The 25,146-nt window shown below is 40.8% G+C and overlaps 2 protein-coding genes across 2 annotated transcripts; both read right to left on the reverse strand.

Moving 5' to 3' along the window:
- Positions 1–63: 63 nt before the first annotated feature.
- On the reverse strand, positions 64–20,801 carry yaf2 (YY1 associated factor 2). Its single transcript, XM_042511517.1, has 4 exons — positions 20,672–20,801; positions 20,158–20,283; positions 4,984–5,139; positions 64–3,900 (listed from the first exon to the last, which is right to left on the reverse strand). Exons 1-4 carry the CDS (start codon positions 20,695–20,697, stop codon positions 3,648–3,650), a joined length of 561 nt encoding a protein of 186 aa, XP_042367451.1. The 5' UTR covers positions 20,698–20,801; the 3' UTR covers positions 64–3,647.
- Positions 20,802–22,581: 1,780 nt separating this feature from the next.
- On the reverse strand, positions 22,582–25,122 carry zcrb1 (zinc finger CCHC-type and RNA binding motif 1). Its single transcript, XM_042511623.1, has 8 exons — positions 25,020–25,122; positions 24,766–24,868; positions 24,605–24,633; positions 24,013–24,124; positions 23,776–23,883; positions 23,494–23,603; positions 23,339–23,414; positions 22,582–23,158 (listed from the first exon to the last, which is right to left on the reverse strand). Exons 2-8 carry the CDS (start codon positions 24,847–24,849, stop codon positions 23,009–23,011), a joined length of 669 nt encoding a protein of 222 aa, XP_042367557.1. The 5' UTR covers positions 24,850–24,868; positions 25,020–25,122; the 3' UTR covers positions 22,582–23,008.
- Positions 25,123–25,146: the final 24 nt, after the last annotated feature.

The following is a 25,146-nucleotide window of genomic DNA, read 5'->3' on the forward strand; positions in this document are numbered from 1 at the left end:
ACACAAAAAGTGTAAGCATGCATGCACCTGCATAAAAGTGACTGATGACAGGGAGTAAAATGATTTCCTTTGTTTGAATTTTCTTATTCAGACATGTAATAAACAAGTTCACACATTTTAAAACAACTGAGCATGGCAAAGCAAAAAAAAAACCAAACAAACAAAAAACAAGTGACAACCAACATATTTTTTAAAGTGTCATTCCATTTTTGCCACAACCGAGTAACAAACGTCCGTCTGAACACTTCCCACGAGTCCACACAGCTAGTCCCAGCTAGTGCACTGAACCTATGAGTCTCTGACACATGAAACAATGCTAACAAACTAAGAGACATAGCCTGTCCCACAATATACCGAGACCATAATATTATCATGCCATGACAGTTCTTAGGATCTGTGCTAAACATGTTAAAGTAAAATCTCAACAATAACACTGCTATGATGGAGAATACAACCACATCGAAACATTGTAGTACAATATTTTAGAAATATCCATTTTTATCTGTGTAGTATTCTACAGGTTTCATAAGTTATTGTGTAGTTAGGTTGATCTATACTTGTTCTGCCGGGGGTTTAGTATTCTCTAAAGCTCTCCCACTTTGCTACGTCAAAATGGAGAAACAGTTTCTGAAGTCCGTCACACTGCAGGCCATCACCTTATGCCGCTGATAACTCTGCACGTCCAGAAGCTCCTTTTCCCGCTGTAGTAGCACTGTTTCCAAACTGGGTTCGCAGTGGGGGCAGAAAAGCACAAGCACCCTCTGGTTTTCAACTGTGTGACTGAGCAGGTGCAGCACAGATAAAAAGGAGAATACCGGTGTCATTTACAGCCACAGTCTCTTAACTGCACTCTACAATACTTATTATTATTATCATTTCACAATAAACTCTGAAAAAAACTTTACTGTGATGGCTTGAAATAAACTATTCAAAAGTGTGCCAAAAAAGCAGCAATATGATGATGTAGGAAGAACTGTAACTGTATTTGCGTAGATAATCTGTGGGATTCGTGTGACTGACAGTCACCACGGTGTAACATGAAGGACATGTGACTGACAGATTTAGCATGACCCAAGTTTCAAGCTGACTAAATTACAAAGCTTGGACAATTCTTGAAGCTGCATTAAGTGATTTTTTTTGTCAGCAAAACTGACTGTAAAATAGACTCGAGAGAAAAAAAGCCCTGAGAGACAGATTTTAGCTGTTCTGGATAACAACTATCTGGAGCACGTTTCTGATTACCTTTTTTCCCTACTGAAAGCATGACCCGCCCTACCCTCTCTCTGACTGGCTTGTTCTCATTTTCTTCGTTAATAGGCTTGGTTAGGTTTAGGCAAAGGAGTGAAATTAGTTAGGATAAAAATGTATGTCATGGTCAGCCAATCAGAGGCAGTTTAATTTCTGTGACACTCAGAAACCACAGTTGGCCACTTAAAGATGTTGAATCGGCGTCTGAGACGATGGAACCCGTTGGTGAATGAAATCACTCTGATTGGCAGTTCAGCTCGGTGCCCAAAAAGAAAACAGAAGTGAAGAAAGCAAACAACAAAAGTCAAGAGGGCACAAGATCGAAGCAAACTTGTTATATTGGGTAGTAATTTTCAGACATTGAGCCCTTAGCAGAAACATTTAGTAACTGTTATTTTTTGCTAGGGCACAGTAAATATACTTTGTTAACATTGGCTAAATAGCGACTCATGTTGGTCTTCTGGTTTTCCTTTTAGAATGATGAATACAGACCACCGTCAGCTGCTGGTATATGGAGTTATTCCCCTCACGCAGGCACCGAACATGCGTGCTTCTTGGCCATCAGCCGTAGTCTTTGCAGTGTGCTAAAGTGCAGCTTTTTGGCTGAGACACAGGCAATGTGAGGCTCTCCTTGTCCTTTGATGCCAGTTCGGTGTGTCTGGGCCTTCAGACAAAGGAAGGCAGGTCATGCCTTTGCTGTCGTAGGGAAAAATAATCACTTACCACCACCGTCTTTCAGGCTGCTGATTATGAAATAACTCTGTCTATGTGGCCAGGAAAACTTTTTCAAACTACAACCGTGCCTGGACAGCATATTTGATTGCAAATTTAAATTGTCAAGTTGATCAGAAGTGTTCATAGTATTCCATTCTGCAACTTTGCTAAAATAAAAGCTATAAGCATATTACCAAGGGCAACATTTCAAAGCACACATTTAAAAAATGTTAAAGTTACTTATCACAGTAACGCATTACTTTTTGGTGGAAGTAATCAGTAACTATGTTTGTAATTAGGTAACTGTAACTACTGTTTCTCAGTAAGTGGTACATCACTGATATTAATACAGGTGGTCTGAACTCAGCTTGTAGCTAGTTAGTTACAGTAGCAGTTGGTATGACTTCATTCACCAGAAACGGTTTCTTAAAAATCTTCTGTGTTTTCATGCTGGACAGGTATTGTTACAGCAGCTTGTCTGGGCATTGATGGTCAATGCTTGGTCTATGTGATGTTCAGAACACTGAAACAATGAATTAAAAGCTGCATATAGCCAGAGAGTTGCTAATTCTATATATGCTTAGCTTTTTGCATCACTAAAATTAACATGATTTTATGTTTGTATCAAAAATATCACTTAATGCAGATGTTTGGTTGTTGTTTATACACTGTGCAAAATGAATAGCTGCAAAGATAGAAGAGAAACATCCTGATTGTATCTCAAACATGACTGACAGTGGCACAAACTGAAAACAAAAAACACCGGTATTATCCTTTAAAATCATTTACAACACCTTCCAACACCATTTTAAAGAGGGCTTTTATCAAAACCTGCCTGATGCCCTTATACAGTGTTACCTGAACTAAACAACCTGCTCAAAACACTACCCAAAAACACCAAATGTTGCCAACAGGAGTACAGCCGTTATGTTGTGTCAAAAAAGTCACTCCATAGCAGAGGCAGTCCACAAGTAAAAGCTCTGAGTAATCAACAGCAGGAGCAAAGTGTTGCTGTGAGGTTGAAGGTTCAGTGTTAGGGACACTGAGGGTGCCTTATAGACGGTTCAGGTTTATAATGGGGTGTACAGACGCCTGACAGAGGCTGAGGATTCCACATTGAGGAAGAAAAGGTCACTCTGCCGGCCACTGAAGGGGATGTCGAGGGTGGGGCTGCACATTTTAACAAAAATGCTAAAAAAAAAAAAAAAAAAACGGAGAAAAACCTTAAAAGGTAGGTGCATCTGAAGGAAACTGCAAAGGATCATAGAGCTTGTCCAAACACTTATTCAGGTATTCTCAGGTCAGTTCTGAGGAAGTTCTTCACCAGAATAAAACTGTCTTTGTAAATATTCTAGTAGCAAAGTTTGGACAGCGTGTGGGATCCTTTCGATTGCACCAAATGTCCAAAATCACTGAAAACTCTGAAGATGGAGCAGAAGTTCTTTTGTATTGCTTTCTAAATGCAGTTTTCTAGTGCTGAGTAAATCTTTAAACTAATTAAATTTGCGAAATCTGATGTGTTTGGTCACAATTTCTTTGAAAACTGTAATATCCAAAAGCAAAACGGTTTCAGTCAGTAATGTGCAGCTCTTAAGTCGAGGCAGGATCCTCCACCGGTGACCTGTGGACTTGCAGATGAGATGCAGGTGGAGGTCGGGGCGGAAGATTTTGGAGGTGAGGGTGACTCAGTGGGACTCTCCGTTGACCGAGCTCCCTTCTCCTCTTGGTGAGGAGGAGCGGGAGAGCCCCTTCTCTGTGTTCTCTGAGCTGGAGCCGTTCTGGCTGTGGTGGTCAGCCGTGGACGCGGCGCTGGATGACGTAGCCGAGGTGGACGAGGGCTTGGCCTTCTCCTTAAAGTCTGTTATGATGACTGTCAGGTCCCCAACCGTCACCTCCAGGTGCTGGGCGCTGCTTCGGTCGATGTTTTTTAACCTCGGTCTGATATGGGAGAAATAGCAAAAGAGAGTGAGAAAAACTACAGTAACTCCCACACAGCTGTATTCCTCCGCACAAGTCAAGTTGCACTTACAGTTTACATCCATGTCTGTGAAAACATGGATGCTTCACACACATCTTCCTCCCGGCAGCATAGAAGATCGAAACAATTGCACAGTTTCAAGGTGGACACCCGAGATAAGTGTCACCAATTCAGTATCTGACCAAATGTCTCCCCTTCTGTTTCTGAGATATGACGTTGAGTAACGCCCAGAAAAGTGTTTTTGCAGAACATTATGATGTCACAGTGACATCAAATGTCAGAACTTCATCATTATATTCTTTGAAACATTTGTGTAAAATTTTAGCAGTTATGGCCAAAAACATGTTTTATGAAGTCACAGTGACCTTGATCTTTGACTTTTGACCATCAAATTCTAATCAAGTAATTCCTGAGTCCAAGTGGACGTTTGTCCCAAATTTGAGGAAACTTCCTCAAGGCATTCTTCATATATTGTGTTGTGACAGATCAAGGTCACAGTCTCCTTAAACTTTGTCCTTTGACCACCAAAATCTAATCAAATTATCACTGAGTCCAAGTGGATGTTTGTGCTAACTTTGAAAAAATTCCCTCCAGGCATTCTTGAAATATTCACAACAATGTGACTGACACACGGACAGACAACCCAAAAACATAATGCCTCTGGCCATAGCTGTCGCTGCCACGGAGACATAAAAATTAGAGCTGAAAGGATTTATTTCTTTTAAAATCCTGCATGAGGTTTTGTATTAACCACCATTAAGGTACTATCTTTGATTCATTTCACCTAAAAGCACCTTGATCTTTTTGTGTCAGTGTTGCTGAAAACTCAAAAGAGCATCTTCCAGATGTTGCTTTGAAATTTATTTCCGGTGTTTCCCACCCTCCTCACATCTATCTTTTGAAGTACTTTATGAAATATGACAACATATCATCCTCACTTCAGGTGGCAGCACAAACACCATCTACAGTTTCCAGTTTTTATTCATGCATCCCTGTAATATCTGATTCCTCTTGATCCCCCAACCCCGTGTCAGCTTGTTTACCTCATCTTCTTGTGACTGTTCTTCTTGAGCGCCGGCTCTCTGTCGTTCTTCTCCCTCTCCACACGCTCCTTCTTTTCCTTTTTGGGCTGCGAGGGCAACACAAACTGCTGCGTTACCTGCTGCTGCGAGACGAGCTGGGAGACGGGACGAGGCTTCCTGATCCGGGGAGAGGAAGGAGGCATAAAGAGGGAGAGAGAGTGTGGCAGATTAATGAGAGGGAAAATCACAGTGAACACATGGCTTCATGGTAGCGCACCACCATAATCAAGAGCCAATAATCACTGCCAGCGCTGGTTAGGATGGTGCTGCTGAGGTATTCTTAACACTGGCAGCAAGTGGCACCGCACACTGAGCGCATTCAGAATAAAAACCCAGGATTCAGCCATCTGTGAGATAAGGTACCTGCACAGGCTTGTTTTAGTGCTCAGAGGGATAAACACTGACAAGCTGAGATCTGTTTTGGTGAGCAGAAAGATGTGACAGGAATTGTAAGTGTGCAAAATACACTGAACTCAGAATGCATAACAGGTATGTATGTTTGTACAGTCTTTGACTTGCTTTGTTTTTTTAAAAAAACTCCAGCTTGGACCTCAACCACAGTATGTCACATTTTTATTAAAGGTCACACTCAAGACAAAACATGAAGAGTCAAATTATCCAGAACTGTAGTTTTCGTCTTCTATCACTCCAGGCGAGGGTGTAAGCAGCAATAAAACATGTAGAGCTCTGATTCTCTGATCTGGCTAGATTGAGCCTGTAACACCAGGTTCAGGGCCAGGATGTAATTTCTCACGGATGCTCACCGACTTCAATTGGGTCAGGTTCTTCCCAATTTAACTATGTTTTTTTTTTTAAGAAATTTGCAGTTGTCATGTGTAAACATCAGGAGCTTTAATGGACTGATCGGGAGGAGGGGAGGGGGGGGGGGGGGGCGTGCGGCTGAGAGAGGGAAAGTGACGGAACAACAGAACAAAATCGTGGAGAATCGGGGAGGACAGAGAGCACACGTGAGGGAGGGACAGACTTCACCATGGATCACGGTGCATAGCAGATGCAGCTCTGCTGAACCTGTACCTATTGAAATAAGGAAAAGAAGAAGTGGTGCGAGGACACACATTAGCCCTTAGCTTATAATGTTTCAATCACCAAAATATAATATATTGTGTTTCTTTTACTGTTTAAATTTGGGTTACAAATATTGAGGACTTGTCTCTTGTGTTACTGCAATAGCTGAGGCATGATCCCTCATTGGCTTCCCACCCACTGGTCACTGTCAGTTGTATTACTGGCCTTTGTCAGAGTGTAATAGGTTTTGATTATTTTTAGGTACAAATCCCACCTTGCAGTTTTAACTACCTTTGCATCAAAAGTCAGTGTCCCCCTTTTGTTATTGGTGACAGAGAGACAGTGTTCATTTGTGGCAGCGCTTCTCTGATAAGTGAGGATGATGCACCTTCATACAGTCTCCACAGAGCACTAAAAGGCAAATCCAATATCAAAATAAATATCAGTGGAACACTGTTAACTAAATGTTCCTCCTCACAGTCACATTTTCATCCTCCAAGAGTGCCTGCTGTCTCAAAAATGATACATTATGCAATTGGTCTGGCAACAGTTTGCAAGCATGAAGGCTACGATCGTATTTCTGTGCAGAAGTCTGTGTGTGTGTGTGTCTGTGTGTCTGTGTGTGTCTGTGTTTTGGGGCTGGCAAGAGCCCTAGCTGAGAGGCGAGTGTGTTGAAAAGGCCATCTGTTGAGAGAGCCTTCACATCTAGCGCCCGATTTTGCACGCACGCACACACACAAACACATTCACACATGGGCACAATTTGTATGTATGAAAGCACCTAATGACATCACAGCATGCACAAAATGCACCCAAAAGCCAAAGCAGCACATTCAAAGCAAAAACGGGTGCAAATGAAAATACATGCATACTTTATATGAATGCAATGAACAAACTAACACATTCACACATTGGCATAGTTTGTACTTATGAATGCACCCATGCACATCATAGTGTGCAAAATATACACCCAAAAGCCAAAATGGTGCATTCAAATTAACAAAAAGGGGTACACATTAAAATGTAAGCTTGCTTTATAAATGCAATGAACAGACACAAACACAAGGCACATTGAGGCATATGACTGCACAAATGCATGCATGCACACACACAGCAGAAAGCAGATGAAGCATGAAGGCATGATGAGAACAGCAGAAGAGCACAGTGTGTTTTCTGAGCCCTGTTGAGCAGTTATATTTGTAATTCAAGCTAAAAAATTAACACTGAATACAAATTTCATAATTCATCGTCAGTTTCTGTGAAATGTACACTTCAAACTACTGCTCATAAAATATAAAAACGTGTATCTCTGATGTTAACTGAGCATTATATTAATGCTCCAATAGCTCTCTGCTGGTAACACACAACAACTTCACTCAGGTACACTAACCTGTGTGTGAACCCTTTGAAAAGTATTGCAATTACAAAACACTGGCCTCCAGGTGCTTCATGAAAAATGGTCTTATGCACTTGCCTAATGTAATTATGAGGGTGAAACACAGTACAAGTGCTAGAACGCAGTGAACTTGACAAAATCCATCCAAAAAATTAGTTTGAGCACCTGGCCAAGTTGCTGTGCAATGCACCACATTTTAGCCAAAAAGAGCCTCGGTGGCCTATTTAGCTTAATTTAGAGGCTTCTGCCTCATTTTCTAAGAGAACATATAAGCAGGGGCTGCTGGTCTGCTGTCTTCTTCTAAGGGCAAAGCTGTTGTTTAACAGTTCTGGGATGACCTAAATTGGGGCCCAGCTTCAAAGAGTCTCTCCCAGAGTCAGTTTTTTTTCTTCTGAGTTATCATTGCCTTCACAGAACATGCGGTGATGCTAGCAAGGCTAGAGCGAAATGCAAATGGGTCTCTTGGCCTACATAACCGTCTGATAGGGAGGAGATGTCGAGATCCTCTAATATGTCTGTCTTGTCAGCACGGCGCTGCAGAACTGCTGACACCTTTTTAAATAAAAGCAGAGGTCTCTCAAAGTCCTCTGTTCCCAGCTCGAGTAATTTGCAGGCTCTCCTTGACATCCTTTAAAGCAGCACAATGTGTGGTTTGCTGAAGCTTGCACACAAAAAGGCAATTGTCACAACAAAATGGACTGTCCTGCCCTCGGGCTGAATGTTACAAGCTTCCAAAAATAAAAGCAAGGCGACTGGCTGGCTCATTCACAACCTCCTTGGATTGATTTCTGTCATTATGTGTTCCTTTGATTTAATGTATGTAATGAACAGATGAATAACAAATGCCTCTCATTAATGCGGCACATGAACGCTGTATGTTTTGCTTGATGTGCGATCAAGAAAAAACAAAAGTCACCTGAGGCTTATTATGCTCTTTTCTATTTAAAGCTAAAACAATGGCTGTGCCAGGGGCGGACTACAAACATATTTTGTACATCCTATCTTCTTCGTGTATAACAATGAAGTAGATTTTCCCTAATAGAGCCAGCTCAATAACCTCGAGATGAAAGAGGAGACAACCTAATATCACGGCGAGGCAAAACAGCAGGCCTAAACAGAGCTGCCTCTGTTAACCCAATCAAATGCTTATTATCTTAGCACTTAGGCCTTCGCTGCTGGCCTCCATCTGGAAGCAGCTGAGTGTGTGTTTGTGTGTCTATTGATTCCAACAGGAATTTCTGTGCCTAATGTAACGGCCTATTCTTTCTGACGTTAATACTGCGTGTTGGAATTGTTGTTCTAATCAATATTTGGTTCACTCGTGCCATCTATTGCACAGCGGCTAATGGAGTCCCACGCTGGGAGATTAGGACCTTACGAGGACGGCTTAAAGAGACAGTTCACCCCCAAATTAGCAAATATCCCCTCTTTTTTTTCTTGTTTGTGTGTGTCCCTTTTGTATCATTATGTGCCCCCTCTCTAAATTCTGAGGTATTTGTGAGTGCATGCAGGCAAAGCTCTCCATGAGGTTTTTTTTTTTTTTTGTCCTCAACAGCAGTTTGAGAAGTTTTGTCAAAGTCGATCTGGTCAGCGCTGACCAAATAAGATCGATGGATGAGAGGAGAAGCTGCTGCAGAGGCGAGACGATGCAAACTTCTAGACCAACTGCAATTAACAATTAAGTTTCACTTTCACTGCGCCTGACGTTCTGCTGCTCCATCTGTGCCCCGAGTACGCTCTCCTGAAAGTGGTGCAATGCATAACTGAACAGTATATATATTCCAGTAGCACTCCTAATGAGTGGTCCACCTCCAAAAATATAAAATCAATACATGTCGGCAGATATTTTGATCACGCTGGCTGCCACAAATAAACAAATGGGTGGGGAAACCCAGCTGTCTGTTGCCATCAGTACTTTTTTTTTACCGTTTTTGTTCCAGGTTACTTCAGCACAAGTGTCATTACTTCCATATATGATAGTTCTTTAATTTTTGAAAGCATAAGTGCTTAACACGCAACATCTTCTACATTGTATTAGATTAAACAAACAAATTTTGATTTTGAGCATAAGCTAAAGACAAACTCGTTTTGTGCAGGACTGCAGGAGCTGAAAAGCACAAATGTTGCCATCCTGCACACATTTTACTGACAGGGCTGACCCCTTTGCAAATATGTCATTAACACACACACACACACACACACACACACACACACACACACACACACACACACAGGCTTTCTATCGCTATCTCCTCCCTCCTTCTGATGCACCCACTGACCTCGCACTCCTCCACCAACAAAGCCGTTGAAGAACCAACACTGCCAGAGAAAAAAAAAATCACCTCTGCTCCTGATTTGGTCACGTAACAAATTCAGTGGGTGGTCGAATTATGACTCAGGATGGTTTGACCGTTAAGTTCCTACCACAGCGGACAAACGGGTCATCAACAACAACACAGCTCCCAGGGACTCAGCAGTTAACACAGATGGCGTGGCCGTGTGTATGAGCCAGAATCTGTTTATAGACAAGTCATCATAACCTTTGTAAGAAGATGACTTAGAAATCGTCAGAATCTGCTCAAACTTAAATAGCATTGCAATGTCCTGAGAAAACAATGGATCTCAAATGTCAACTTTTCACAAGTTAATAAAAACAGCCTGTTTTCAGCTTTGTGACAATGCATTTCTCAGATAATCTAAAGGCTTTTTATATGGGTTCGCTATTTCCCCTTAGATTTTTCCCAACAGCAGTGCTTAATTGTTACTTTGTGCCGCTGTGAGATATTTTGCACATATGGTGACACGAGAAGTACTTTAGACACATATTTGTACACAGTGGTAGATGTCAATTAATGTTTAATAAAATGCTTCTCATGCCCCATATGCTGTTAAAATTGCCCCTGCATGTGGGGGCAGATGTAACTTATGATGTCTAGTGTTTCAATCAATATTGTGACTCTCACATTGCTTCTACAAAAACTTGAGAGCACAAGTTACCTGCATAAAAAATGTATCCAAAGAGTTCAGGAGGTTTTTTTTTGAGCAATGACATTAAAACCAAAAACTGTTCTCCAGTCTCCTCTAATTCACCCTGTGTTTCCACTTTCAGACAAAACAACTCAAATCCTGGAGAAATGCAGATAAATCAGAGCTGGTACACATAAAGATGCCATGTCTGTCTGTGGGCACAATACAGGACAAAATAAATCTAAAAGTAAACACTGTAAGAAAGCAGCTGAGTGTTTCGCATCCTCTACAGAAGCACTCAGTGTGGTGTTTGTGGCAAGCCAGAGGAGAGAGATGTGTGTCCACTCTTGGGGCAGACAGGTGAGCTGGACATCAGGTTAGCAGTAAAACAGGAATGCAACAGTGAAATGTTTAGTGTGAACAACAGTGTGTCAGAAGAACCAGAACCAGTGAAGCTGTTGTAGCCGTGCAGAGAAATTGCCTTTTATGGTTTACATCACCTGATTGGCTTTTTAATTATTAAGAAAAAATATCGGCCAATAACAAACAGTGGCCATTCAATCGGAACACCCTTATCTGCAGGTGCTTGATTTACAATCTTTACTCATCCCTGACTCTGGCTGCTTAAAGTACCGACTGCAAGTTAATTGCATATGGGGAGATTTTTTTATGGCAGCGGGCCTGATTATTTAGCAGCGGCTGCTTAATGCACATAGGTAAACACTGGGGTTAATTAGCCGCAGGAAATGTGAGAATTTTCTTCATGCAAAACTTTCAGAACACACTGAAAATTGGTTTTGTGGCCTTTTAATGTTAAAAAATTCCACTTTAAAATCTGAACTGCATCACATTGTTTTACAGATTACTCACAATTCTCTGATTAAGAGCTACTTTCTCTAACAGCACGCACACAAAGTGTAAAAGTATTACTATGTTCTCAGGTGGAAAGACCTTAAAAAAACTCTGTTGTTTCATAGTTATAGGTGGTGAAGTGTTTTCGCAAGGACAGAGAGGTCCATGCAAAGGAGGTGCACTCATGTAGTTGCAGTATTTATCTAAAAAACAAGTGTCTTGATTTGAAAGTCAGCGCAGTCTTTGGACAAAGTCCTTTATTTTTTATTATTCCGGGCAGTTATGCTTTATAACGTTGAACTGGTAACATGTTCCATCCAAAGACAGCAGTGCGGATTTCTGCAGATGTTTGGCCTGCTTGCTAACATTTGTTGAGTACACTGTGTGATGAGCAAACAGCCCGCAGGACAGCTGATGGACTGCAAATAAGCACCGGAGTGTGCTGCTACAAACAAATCTCATCTTGCTGTTCTGTGATGATTGTAAGATCATTGTGAAATAGCTTATTTTATGCCCTGTTGAACATTCTCAATCTAGGTGTAGGTGTGTGTCAGGTTTTCTATCAGCGGGCAGGAGGCTGCTCCTGGGAGCGCCTCCAACCCGATGATTAATGTCTCTCCCTGCCTGTACATGCTACCATCATGCTTGTTTGTGTGAGGAAGGGAGAGACAGATGGCTCTCCACGTCCTGTGGTTTATGACACCTTCCACAGTCCCGCTAGCCACACTATATACCACATTTTCCTCTCTCATTCGGGCTCGCCTGCACACACACACACTAACACACATAGAGCAGTATGTCATGCATCAGTGTCACCGCAGTAATTACAGGCTTATCACGTAGCCATAATCTTGAGCCACGGTGACGTGATAACAGCCAGCTTCATTGTCCCTGGTGTACGCTCAGTGTTTGTATTCTGTGTGAGCCCCGAAACCAGTAACCTACCCGACTGAGGCGACTGTGTGACTTAGAGGATGTAATCCAAGGCTGTCATTATATAAAATATACAAAAATGGCCAAAACGTCTCCCCTAGTATGCTAATAAAAAACATACATTTTTAAAAACTGCTAAGCATCTATGCACCCCTGTCCAAAATAATGAGAAGCAAATGTAATCATAAATAAACTTAACAAATTCACATTATTATTCTAGTATTATAGTGTGCAACAATTCAGCGTGTGGTTTGCCCATTTTTGGTGAAAATGGGCAACTAATGTCAACTATCATAGCCAAATAACCTGCACTTAATTAGCCACATATTCATCCAGTGCCCAAATTCATACTTGTGCACTTGCACCAAAACAAATGGCAAATAAAAGCTTTAAATATGGAACTATGGTGCTCACAGGTGTATTCAGTTAACTGTAACGTCTTTATTGTGTTATATTTGTCAGACGGCCTCAGTGACATCTGAGTAAAGTGTCAATCATTTCAACACGTTGTCAGCCAAACTCATTATATAACAGCACTTTGTCAGAGTATGACGCGCTAGGTACCCTCCTGTGTCCGTTTTGAAAGTTCAGGTATGGCGTGTCAATTTCCACTCCTTACATGCATTGTTTTAAAAATACACTTCTGTTTTTACAGGAAATGTGCAGTTGTTGCTTGCTAATGCATACAGTTATAATGTTGAAATACTCAGTTTCAGTCTCGGTTTCAGACAAAAGCATGTGGTTCGGTTTAGAAAAAAAAAAAACATCATTATTTTGGACAAATCACTAACGTAGTATGCTACACATACTTGCATAACTTTGGTTTCACATGGGAGAGGAACAGCGGGCTTTCAGTTGGATGTCCAGAGTTCCCTCTGATCTGCCATATGTGGACTTTCTCACTCTTGTATTACGGTAGTTGCCTGGAGTGTCAGAAACAGCTGCCTGGTGCGTCTCACACTGCCACTAAAGGTGCCTCTGTACGCCAGTGTCTGCTGCCGAGGTCAACTGACAAAGAGCTGCTAGGCTATTAGATGAGCTGGGAGTGAGAATGTGCTGATCATTTATGTTGCCCTGCATGTGTAGGCAGTAGTATTTTAATAGGCATAACATACAGGTTATTACTCTTACTTGCAAATACAGATCATGAAACCTGTTTATCAGTATTTACTATTCCCTATTCCAAAAACCGAAGAATTCACACGACCAACAAAGCCTGAAAAGATCTGAATATGTTTCTGTAATCCCTCTTCTTTCCTCGGGATATACGTGGCTCAACATTTAGCACCCAAGCTGTTGCAGAACAATACAAAACAAACCCGACATTTAGACTATTAGCGCTTAAGCTGAACAAAAACACACCACTCTTTAAGGTGAGAATCAAATGTGTGGCTCTTTGCCGGTTGCACGTTTTGTGTAATCAGATTTGGGAAATTAACACTGACATTAACAGAGCAGCCAAATGGCGGTACATTTTGATTGTGTCTGGTGAATGAGCTTTCTCCCACACATGTCGCCAGCCTAAGAAGCAGATTAGTTTCTGATTTAAAAGGATTTTGATTCTTGACCCTGTAAAAGGCTGTAAAAGTTGTGGAGGAGGGAAGCTGATAATACGCCTGATGGAGATGTAAGGAAGAGTTAAGTGATGTTATTGCCAAAAGGAAACTCTGAATTAAAGTCTTCAATAAAAACGCAGGTATACGTGTCTGTGCAGGCAGTGGAATAATACAGAAGCGCAGTGAATTCACACTTTACAATATGCATTTCACGTGGATGCAGTTTTCTGCAGGCAGCATTTTAATGTATGTATATAGTTTATATTAGTATTCTATGGCAGCTGCACACATTTTTACCAATGCAGCTACTTTGGGAGAATAAACAGAGGAGAGAGAGATAATTAATCCTTTTCGCAATACAAGTCTTGTGTTGAATTTTGATCCCAAATTTAGAATCCGCCATCCACTTTGAAGATAAACTTAGTCTATGCAACTCACAGCTTCTGTTTCGCTTAATCAGATGGCTCCAGCCGGCTGATCGCTATCGCATATTTATAATGGATATCTACAGCAACCAATCACTGTCTGGTTTCGTAAAGTTCACCCAAAAGCTTCAAAATGGCAACAATCTAATTACTGATATCTGCATCAGAATTCAGTTATTTCTTCACTGATCCTCTTTGATTTTTGTGACAGCATTTTAATTCACTTACCTTGTTTATGTGTGATTAATCACTGTCTCTTTTTGGTAAAAATTTTGTGACATTTTTTGTACTGCTGGTTAGTCAAGACAGTAATGATCAGATTAATCGACATATATGTAGTTTAAGTCCAGATGAAATGAACACATTTTTAACCCTTCCAGGCCATATTGTACACCTATTTCTAAAAAATATGCCCAAAAATTACAAAGAAATATATATATATATATTTCATATTCTTATATCAAAAATTAAATAATTTCTTCCTGTAAATCAAAATATGGCATCTGCTGACTTAATTCCAAGTGGTTTCAAGCAATAATATCACCATATCAACCCATCACTCAACCTGTAAAATCAAGCGGCACAGAGCTGAACTGTTTCAGCGACTTAAGTTACATGAGGTTTATGATGAACTTCATCTCTCTCTCCCTGATGGTTATATCCCGTCAGCCATTCGCCATATGGGCACGGGTGCATTATGAGACTATGGGCCCTTGAGCAGAGGAACACAAAAGGCCCCACCACCTCTCCTACATAAGGGCAGGACACACACAATTTGTGTTGATGTCTCTTTTCTTGTTGTTTTGTGTCTCTTGGTCGTTGATATGCATCTTTTCGTGGTTTTGTATCTCTTGAAGGTATCTCTTTTCATCGTTTTTCTCTTTTTGTGGTTGTTTTGCCCCTTTTTGTGGTTATTTATGTCTCTTTGTATGTCCTTTGCATCTCTTTGTGGTCATTTTGAGTCTCTCCTTGGTCAGCATATGTAAATTTTAGTGGAATTTTGCAGATGAAGGCTAGGTGGGCCCCTGACATTTTGGGCTCCTGGTCCTGTGCCTGTCAGAGCTTCACTGTTATGACACACCCATTTTTCACTGATCAAATCAAATTCCTCCGAATGTTACACCCCGCCTGCCTATCCTGTTTCACTTGAAAATACATCACGATACTAAATCTAGATAAAATTCAGAGGGACTTTAAAAGACACTTGCCTTAATCAATATCTACCCAGCCTCTGTTTCGTTTTTTTCATTTGTATGTATAAATAAACTCAATAAAAAGGCTGGAATCCAGCACTAGGTACTTTAAAGTACCTAGTGCTGTTACATTTTCTAAAAAGGTATTTCAACAAAAATTAAGCCAATTGCACAAATACAACCCAATTCTTATTCCGTGCACTGCACATGAACTGTGAGGGCGAGCTTTGCGGAGGATGATAAAACAACATCTAAACAGCCTGATGCTGACAAGTTGCCAACCAGCCAGAATGGCTTTTGCTTGTTTGGGTGGAGCTGACAAAACGTGCACGTCAGTCGATCTGTCACCGAGAGACGCCCGAGGTTAAGTTCAACTCCTGGAGAGAGAAAGAAGGAAGAGGTAGAAAGAGAACAAACAGGGAGGGAGGGGAGGATAAAGGTAGGGAGAGAGCCGTGGGCAGAGCGAGGGAACTAATCAGAACACGATCACACTCACTGTCCTGACCTGTAGAAACAGAATGCTGCTAAACAAGCTCCTGAACGCAGCGCGTGCACACACTGAGTGTCTCCCTGGCGGGCCTGACTTGTCACAGCTCAGCTCAGTGAACAGATGCAGGTGGTGCAGGCGAGACACAAGAGAAGGTCACACACACGCCGCTCTATTACACTCAGCTGTTAAACCCAAACCTAAACACGGCCCTCAGCCAAGCACTACTGTCTGTCAGCGCCACTTCACATGACATTTTCAGCTTATTCAAGCTCCTCCGAACACCAGACGGGAGCATTAACTCTGAAACATGCCTCATCTTCCATCTTTAAACATTAAGATGACACTCTAATCCCGGACAAGTCGTAATGGGTGCACTGGGAGGCGTTCTTGCTCAAGGACGCTCTGCCTGGGGTGTTTCAGTTGAATCGAAACCTGTGACCTTGCACTTATCAAACACTTATTTTTTAAGCACCACACCACTGTACCATGACTTTCATCCATCATGCTGCTTTTCAAAGGCTGGGACTGAGCCCAAAAAGTCACAGGAGAATAAAACGTCATTTTTTTTCTCTGCAAAAGTCTGAAGGTAATGAGGCTGCATGATATGTTGTGATCCCAAAGCTCTAAGACGGCTTTAATTAAATACTGTGAGCGAGCAGCTCGCTGTAGAAAAACAACATGTTTTTCCATATTAATCTGCACAAATGACTGCATCAGGTTTGGTGCAAAAAATATAGGTATAGAGAGAATATTTAGACTTTCTGTTTTTCACTGTGCAAATGAAAGCTCCACTTGGGTTTCTTCAGATTTGACTCCCTCGCTGCACAACTTTCCGAGCCGCTGACAGAATTAGCGGAACGTCAGCTGCCTCCCCTCTTTTGTCAATCTCTCTCTCTCCTCTGATAAGCGAGTCCAATCCTGCTGATGTATCCCTGTCTTCAGTCAAACTCGCAGCCTCGACGACGCGCTTTCAATCAGCCCGCCAGCTTTGGGTCCCTGCAGTAGATCATCTTGCCACATCACAGGCGGCGAGATCTGCTAAACCTCACCTTCATAAAACATTCATCTTTATCTCTTGACGGCTATCCACATGCTAAGTCTCCTTCCTAAAATATTCCTCTACCATGTTCTGAGGAACTGTTCGTTATTTATGAGAGGGGAGGGAGAGGTGCAAAATGGTGGCGGCACTACAGATAATTTTTTTCAAGCAAGGGAGAGAGTGTTTTTTTGATTTGGATTAGGGGAGGGACATTCAGCTTTAAAAGATAGTATTTTGTGTTTATTTTAAATAAAAAGCTAGGAAAAAATGTCTAGGGAAAAACTATATGTGCCATTATCATACTTGCAGATTTAAAATTATGATACAAAATTATTAGAATTTTTTTAGCACTTTTTCCAGGTCATTTCTTTGTTTGTTTTTTTACTTTTTTATTAATTCTTTAAGTAATTTTCTTATCCCTTTTTTAAAAATTATTTCTTGCTAAATTTGGGTCATTTTTTCTTTTGTTGTGCAAGCCTGTATTCTAAGGTTTCAAATGGTTAAAGGCAGAATTACACCGTTTATCATAGAGAAACTGTAGACTATGGTTATTTATGGTGGAGGGTCAAGCATTTTCCCCCAGTCACTCGGGAAGGCATAAGGTTAAATATGTGTGTAGCTTTAGGCACAATCCTGCTATCCTCTGATAAATAAGGTACAGTCCCTAAAATGTTCTCTTTTTAGCATCCATCACCTCTCGCACTTTCAAAAAAAGACATGTCCTGTCAGGAAAAGTGACATTTTCTGCAGTTAAGTGGTGTTTTCAACCAATGACAAGTAGATTTCAGCTGCCTGTTAAACCTGTGACATTCAGGACACTTCTTCTAACCCCTGGATACTGGCATGAATTCATTTCTTGGCAGTAATGGCTCAGTCATGCTTGTTTAGTAACCAGCGAGGGAATTTGTCGTGTCCTGCATTTATATTCCGCATGTCGTATGCCCTTTACCACCTTTGGCTTGCTCGCTGAGAAATCCACTTGTCTGTTGTGTTCGGTCGTTAACAGCTGCGACCACCTGTGTGGCCATTTTGCTGCAGTATTAGCCTGCGTGTGGCGGGTTGTGTTTGGCCTTCTGGGGGAGAAAAAAGGAGCATGACAAACACATTTCTGCAGCACTGCAGGTAGGAAGTGGGTATTAACATTAAATACGACCTTCGTGGACGTTTTCTAAATTTGTCAGGGTTGTAGAATTTTGGCTCCTTGTGTCCTTGCCAACTTCCCCAAAAAAATGCCCAGATGGAGAAGACAAAAGGGTGTCACAGCTTTTTGGTGGCAGGATTCAGACAGGTTCTTGGCAAAGCCGCAGGCCACTTGTTTTTACGGAAACACACACACAGTCCCTGGAGTGTCCTCTCAACAATCAACGCTCAACTGCAATAAGCTGAACCCTATGACAACAGTATGTCTGCCACTCAATCGCTTTGTTTGTGCGAGCAGCTACTGTGCACTTGAGTGTGCGATTATGGGTGCTCGCGCTACGAGTGTTTGTGTACGAATATGCATGCAGTCATGTGTAAAATTTGCATGTTGAGTGCATCTGTACGTGTGTGTGTGTGTGTGTATCTCTGATGACAGCAGGCTGATTAAGCTGTTGCATAGTAATGAGCTATGGCTGTCTGTCTGGCAGCTGCTCTGACAACCTTTTTTCACAACTAGCCACATACACACAAGTGCATGCACCGACACAGGAAATATTCTGGAAAGGCATCAAACGTGACAACTGCGCTGATGTGTTGTTGCTGTAGTTAAATCACTGGGAAAGTTGCAGGAGAGGATATAATAAAGAGGGAGATCATGTAACAACACTGTTTCCCATAGCCAGAGCGAACGGCTGCACTTCCTCCCCTTCACCCTTTGTTGTGTTTTTATCCCGATAATGACTGCCACTCAGGACTAACAGTCATTTCCTGCCTCAAATCACTGATGACACGACAAACAAAAGCCACAGCTCAGAGGGCACGGAGTGTGTGTGAGTACATGCTGTGTATTTGTATGCTTGAGTACCTGTGTGTGTGTGTGTGTGTGTGAGTTTGTATTGGATGCCACTTGCCCCCCTCCCTATTATCTGTTCAAAATTATGGATGTCCTGATTTGATCTCAAATAATGGATTGGGGGCAAATCAAGGCATTTTTTTGACCAATCAGGATCGGGAATATTTGGCTTATAGAGCATCCAATCCTTTGTTTTATGCCAGCTGTTACACAGGTGTTTTTACTTGTACACACGCACAGATGCACTCACTGTGAGAGTCTTGTGTTTTGCTTTCAGCTATAACGCATGGTGTTTCTCTGCCCTGCTAAGAGAGAGCAGAGGAGACCAGTGTGCAGCTTCCTACAGCCACACTCACCACTGCAAATTGTAACAAAAAGCTCTGCAAGCAAAATATCAACATGGCTTACTAATGAAGGGTAGTCCAGCCCAAAAGATGCGCAGACCATGAAAATAAACACTCAACAGACTGCAGATCATTCAGGTTACTGTGACACAGGCTGCAGCGCAGCAACAAACACTGAACTCTTAAAGGGACAGAGATATTTACTCTAGACAGCAAGGAGGCCAACAAGATTAAAGGGAGGGCTTGTCATTTTGAACTTTATTTTGTAAAATAAATAAATAATGATGGACTAATAAATTAAAAAAAAAAAAACATCAAGGAGCAGCTTGGATGCATATATTTTTGAATAACTTTAAAGAAGCCTTCTTAAAATATGCACTGTGTTTCTGCATTACCTAACAAAAAAAGTATTGAATTGGGATTCGGTATCCGCAGATACTCAATATTTAATGACTTAGATCAGGATTGGGGACAAAAAAAACATGATCGGGATATCCACATTATAAATGTTTCCAGAGCAACAAGGTGTATGTGTGTGTGTTTAAGAGCAAACCTTCTTCTTCATTTGAGGTCAGTGTGAGCATCCCTGCAAGAGCATGGACATTTGGGTTTGCACAATTTGCTCATTTTGCACAAAAATATTCAGCACAAATTCCATTATTGGCAGGAAACTACATTAACCAGCCTGTGCCATGTTTGTTTATGTTAACTACTTATAGAACGGTAGCAATGGGAAGATGTAAATATCTTTTTAAAAATGTACTATTGTCTTTATTGTTTCATAAAAGCACAAATTGCGAATAGGGAGTGAAATTAATTGCACTTCATTTTGCTGAGGGGCCTCCCCTGAGCCCCAAAGCACCCCCCTTTGGGGCCGTTAATGCAACAGAGACTAAAGGTAATATATATCCATCGCCTTACCTTGTTGACGTCCCCTTCCTGACATCACACATCATGCACTTAAAAGCCTCTGCCGTGTTCTTGTACGTGCACACGCTGCAGTCCCAAAACCCCTCGTCGGAGGAGGGCTTCGGTTGACGCTTCGGCCTTTAAAAAAAACAACAACAATAAAATGTACAAACAAATAATTAAAAAATGAAAAAAGAAATGGTGGGAGAGAAGAGAAAAGGGGGCGAGAGAGGAGGCAAGAGTGAGTTGAGCTCGCATCCACGAAGGCTATCGATAGCAAACATCTGGGTAAGCCTATAGGATTTAGGGAAATCATCTGCAAGCGCGCTGTGATCCGACACTGTAATTGGCGATGAGGTTTTAACACCCGCGCGCACACCCGCACACGAGCACACACACACATGCAGTGAGAGAGAGAAGAGAGAGAGAGACCGTGGAGAAAACCCATTTTTCCCCCCGTGCGCTTGTCGATGTCCGCTCCCCTCTCCTAGCCTGAATATCTAGGACGCACTAACTCGGTCGTTACCTTGTGGGACTCCTCTTGTCGCCCATGCCAGACCAGGATTTATCTGGAGGTGCTGAGACGGGCACAAGTCTTGTTATTTCCAATAATTTTAGCAAAGAAGCGATGCGCCTGTGCCGCTCGGCTTCCAGCTGTCGTGGAAACTCCGCTTGGGAAATGGTCACGTGACTCGCCTCGGCCAATCAGAGGCCGGGTTACTTCCCGAGGCTGACATTCCTCTTGATGAATCGATGCCGCTTCACGTGCCCGCTCTGAGCTCGTACTTCTGTGTACTAAAGGTGTTAAACGTCCATTATAACTATTTGTTGTGGCAAAAGTGACCTGTAATGCGCTGTTCTTGAGCTGACGCTAATATTCAGCCGTATGAACGCATGTTTGCACACCTTTTGTCAAGAAAACCCACTCACAAACGCACCTTTTCATTCTGTGTTTGATTTAAACGCTATTGACACATGCTTGATTTACTTCAGAAACAAATACAGAGCAGTTCATGCACTGAACTGTTCAAAAACTCAAGGTGAATGTCATAAAAAAATATCGTAATTATCTAATCCCTTAATTATATATTTTATATTTTCAAATGTAATTCTTTTCCCCTTGCTGTATTTTATTTAATATTTGTTAGCTTGATTATCTTTTTTAATTGTTATGTTTTACTAATTTCTTCACAGTAATATTTATGTGTATTATAGTGTTTAGCTCAGGCCTATTGAAAAAAAATATAATAAGAATAAGAAATATAACTTGGGTTTATATAATGACTTTACTGTACCCAAAAGCACTTTACATAGTAAGAAGATAAAAATGAATACATGAACAAACAAAATGAAAACTAAAACCAAACAAGAGCATATTTTATAGCATCAATGATTGTCAGATCTATATAGGGCCATAGCACAGTGTTGATTTCATTCACGCTTTTACGATTAGTCGTCGCATCTAAGAGAAATATCTCTGCCTTTGCAGGTTTCTTCCTCATCCACCCTCCTGTTCCTAAGTCCTATCGCTTTCTAATTTCCGAATGCACTTTAAATGCAACAAAAGCCATAGTCGCTAATGTTGCGTCCAGAGCAATGAGTTAACGGCTCATATCAGCTCATTGTGCCGGGAATCCTCTCACACCCTTGTATCTTTACATTTGACACGCAGACTGCAGAAAAGCCGCTGCTGTTAAGATCACAAGCGCATTAAACATCGGGGAATCCCTTGGTTTATTTGTGTGCTGACGCAAGCGAGCATCAAAACAACGTTTCAAAACGAAACACCGCACCGTGACTCTCATCTATCATGCTGGTTTTCAAAGGATGGGCCTGGGAGCTAGACAGTGGGGGTTTCCCCAAATGCTGGCATATCAAGGACATCCAACTGTATCTCAGTTATGAACCGATGATGAAATTGTACCACAGGCAAACCTCAAATGCTTCATTTTTGATGTTGCAATATTTATGATCTACACAACCTACTGTCCACAGACAGAAATATAGACCACTGCAGTTCCAGAGGTGATCCTTTATTCCTTTTTTGGTAAGTCATCAAAAGGTAAAACGATGTTTGGTTTTTTTTATTATATGTTATGTTTCAAATTAATGGTCAATTTTATATTTTTATTGTGGTGGTTGGTCAGACAAAAATATGCTTCTAAAACACATTTTTTCACCACTTCCGGCTTTTTTTAAACAAAATTTGGCATGCATATATGTCTCGTTTCAGCACTGGGTCCCCCCTCAGGAAATTCTCAGGGTCAGATAATTAATTACCTGCATTCTGGTGAATTTTTCTGCACAATTGTGCCCTTTTGCATCATTATAAGGAGGAAATGTGCTAACTTTGTCAAAATAAATACTAAAATATATACATAGTTTTTTTTATTGATGGGGACAATTGCACAATATTGAGCAGGACATCTCCCCTGCGCCCCCCTTAAATGCACGGCTATGAAATTAAGTCATACGTTTTAAAAAATAGTAATCCAACCAGTAAATTGATCAATGATTAAAAAAAGATATTTCAGCATCAACTGCAACTTTACATAACCTTGTATTTCTTTCACACTCTTTATCTGATTCTGCATTGAACAATAGAGCATCCAATAATTGATATTAAGTATATCATCAAGAAACAATGTATATTTATTGACATAAAAAAAACAAACACACAATCAACCAAAGAGAAACTACACAGTATGTCTAGAAACACAAAAATGTCATGGTTCTATGTACAAAAAAAATCAAACTTTATCACTGTACATGAAAGCATGTTTAATATCCCCACAATAACGCAATACTGCTTACAAAAATAAAGCATTATTTCACAAAAAAAATTAGGTCCAAACTGTGTATATTAGTCACTAAGCTCCTCCTCATCACTGAAGTATGCGCTTTTTTTAATCCTTGGTTTCTTAGAGTCCGAGGATGTTGACGCCTGAGCACCGTCCCCTTGAGACAAACGGGTCTGTTTCCTCTGCGTCTCCTCTTCGTCAATACAGGCTTGCTGGAGGGACACAAAAGACAGAAGAAACATGACACCGCTGTTTGTTTTAAATGCAGAAAGTTTTTCCAGTTCCCATAGCTGCATCCTCAAACGATTCATGTTCATATTAGCTACTGGCCCTCCCCTCTTATTGTTGCAGTTTAGGTGGAGGTGTGTTTGGTTTCCTTAATCTACACTTACCTGAAAAGCTATGGCTTGGCTCAGACTGTCTAATTTTGGGTCCTCTCCTTCTTCTTCACTTTCTTCTTCTTCTTCACTGTAAGGGAAAATATGTAAGGATTAAATAAAAGAAGTACAGTCTATTCCACAATATCTCACAGCTATAAAATACGTACACATGCTCAGGTTGTTGAGGCCTGTTCTTCTTTTTCTTTTCTTTCTTCTTTGGAGGTTCCCTCTCTCCCAGAATGTTTTTGGGGCACGCATAGCTCAGATGACCTGTGTCCTGTGATGTTTTGTTTTGAAAAAAATAAAAAATCACACATACACAAAATCAGACCACTCTCTGTGGGGTTATTTTCTACACGTTTCTGGTGCAGAAAAAATATTATACTTGAAGTCATAATTGGATAAAATCTGATGATCTCACGGGACAAAAAAAGTAAATATGCACGGACCCCACATTCGTAACATCTACTCTTGTCTGTGTAGTTCCGTCTTCTTATGAACTCTGTTGCTCGCCCGTTGTCTATAGCAATGCTCGCTTTCACTGTTCTGCCAAACAACTGGGAGACAAACACATTTGTTACTCTGACAAGTGAATATCCATTAAAGAAACATCACTGACAAAGAGAAAGCATCTTATGCTCAGTGACTGAAGCATGTTAATGTTCTCAATGTTCACAATGACTCACCTGTTTGTTGTTCACTGCTCTTGCACAGTTATGAGCTGATTCTCTGTCCAGGAACAGAACAAACGCCACCCCTTTACTCTGGCGAGTGTCTTTATCTTTTACAATTGTGACCCTGAAATTAACACGTCAGTTATTAATAGCTACCCAATAATCTAATACATTTTTCATAATGTATAAATGGCTCAAAATGTATTAATATTTGCACATAAACTGATTTATATTAAAAAATGACGGCACATATACACACAGTGCACATCTCACAGATGGAACAAGTCCCTTTTTTATTATCCAGTCAAAAGTGCATGACTATTTAATGAGATATATTTATATTATATTGTGATATATATTATATTTAATAAGATCGTTCATTCTCAATCAAGGTAAGTACAAATTTTTTATTTCACACTGTTAGGCGTGATTTCACTTTCAGTAAATTATTACATTATTGGGGTGCTAAAAATGTGTAATAACTGTTTGAACATTATGCGCCTTTAAGTGACTGTTGTGGGGCAAAGCCTTCACTGCTTTGTTTGGTTTCATTTAGGTAAGAAATAAACAAAAACAAAAAAAATATGACAAAGCAATGACTTACTTCACAACCTTTCCATATTTGGTGAATAGCTGAAATGAGACAAAGTGACCTGTATCAGTGTAGAAGATGCTTATATGTAGAGAATTGTATTTTTGCCAAACAAATACATCATTGCCATTACTTTTTTTAACACTTATAAGTGCAAACAATTAGAAACTAACCTTGTGTAGGTCATTGTTGGTCAGAGAGAATGGCAGGTTGGACACATACACAGTGCTTTTGCTTGGTGCCAAACCCCCACTCATACTGGACGCATATGACACACTGAAAGATAAAAAATAAAAAAGCCAAACATCATTGTTTGATGCACAACCAGCTACATAGCTAGCTTGGTAAGTGTACGATTCATATGCCGTCATACATGTTAACGTTAGTACAAGTAGTTGAGTAACGTTACATGAACTACATGACTTACCAACACAGCCTCCAACGGTTGAATTATATTTTAACTTATTGAAAATACCAGAATTTTGTATATTTATATGCAGCTAACTTTTAGCATACAAAAATAAACGCCATATCCTGACGTCGCAAGTTGATGA

The sequence above is a fragment of the Plectropomus leopardus genome, chromosome 22 (genome assembly GCF_008729295.1).
Source record: "Plectropomus leopardus isolate mb chromosome 22, YSFRI_Pleo_2.0, whole genome shotgun sequence".
Taxonomy (NCBI): Eukaryota; Metazoa; Chordata; class Actinopteri; order Perciformes; family Serranidae; genus Plectropomus; species Plectropomus leopardus.

Excerpts from the sequence above, each read along its gene's own strand:
- yaf2 (XM_042511517.1), bottom strand. The coding sequence starts at position 20,697 with ATGGGCGACAAGAGGAGTCCCACAAG. Across the intron at positions 20,284-20,671 it reads GACAAGAGGAGTCCCACAAG|GCCGAAGCGTCAACCGAAGC; the intron begins GTAACGACCGAG and ends TTTTTTTTAAAG. Across the intron at positions 3,901-4,983 it reads AACAGTCACAAGAAGATGAG|ACCGAGGTTAAAAAACATCG; the intron begins GTAAACAAGCTG and ends CTCCCATATCAG.
- zcrb1 (XM_042511623.1), bottom strand. The coding sequence starts at position 24,849 with ATGAGTGGGGGTTTGGCACCAAGCAAAAGCACTGTGTATGTGTCCAAC. Across the intron at positions 24,634-24,765 it reads CCAACAATGACCTACACAAG|CTATTCACCAAATATGGAAA; the intron begins GTTAGTTTCTAA and ends GTCTCATTTCAG. Across the intron at positions 23,604-23,775 it reads GTAGATGTTACGAATGTGGG|GACACAGGTCATCTGAGCTA; the intron begins GTCCGTGCATAT and ends AAAACATCACAG.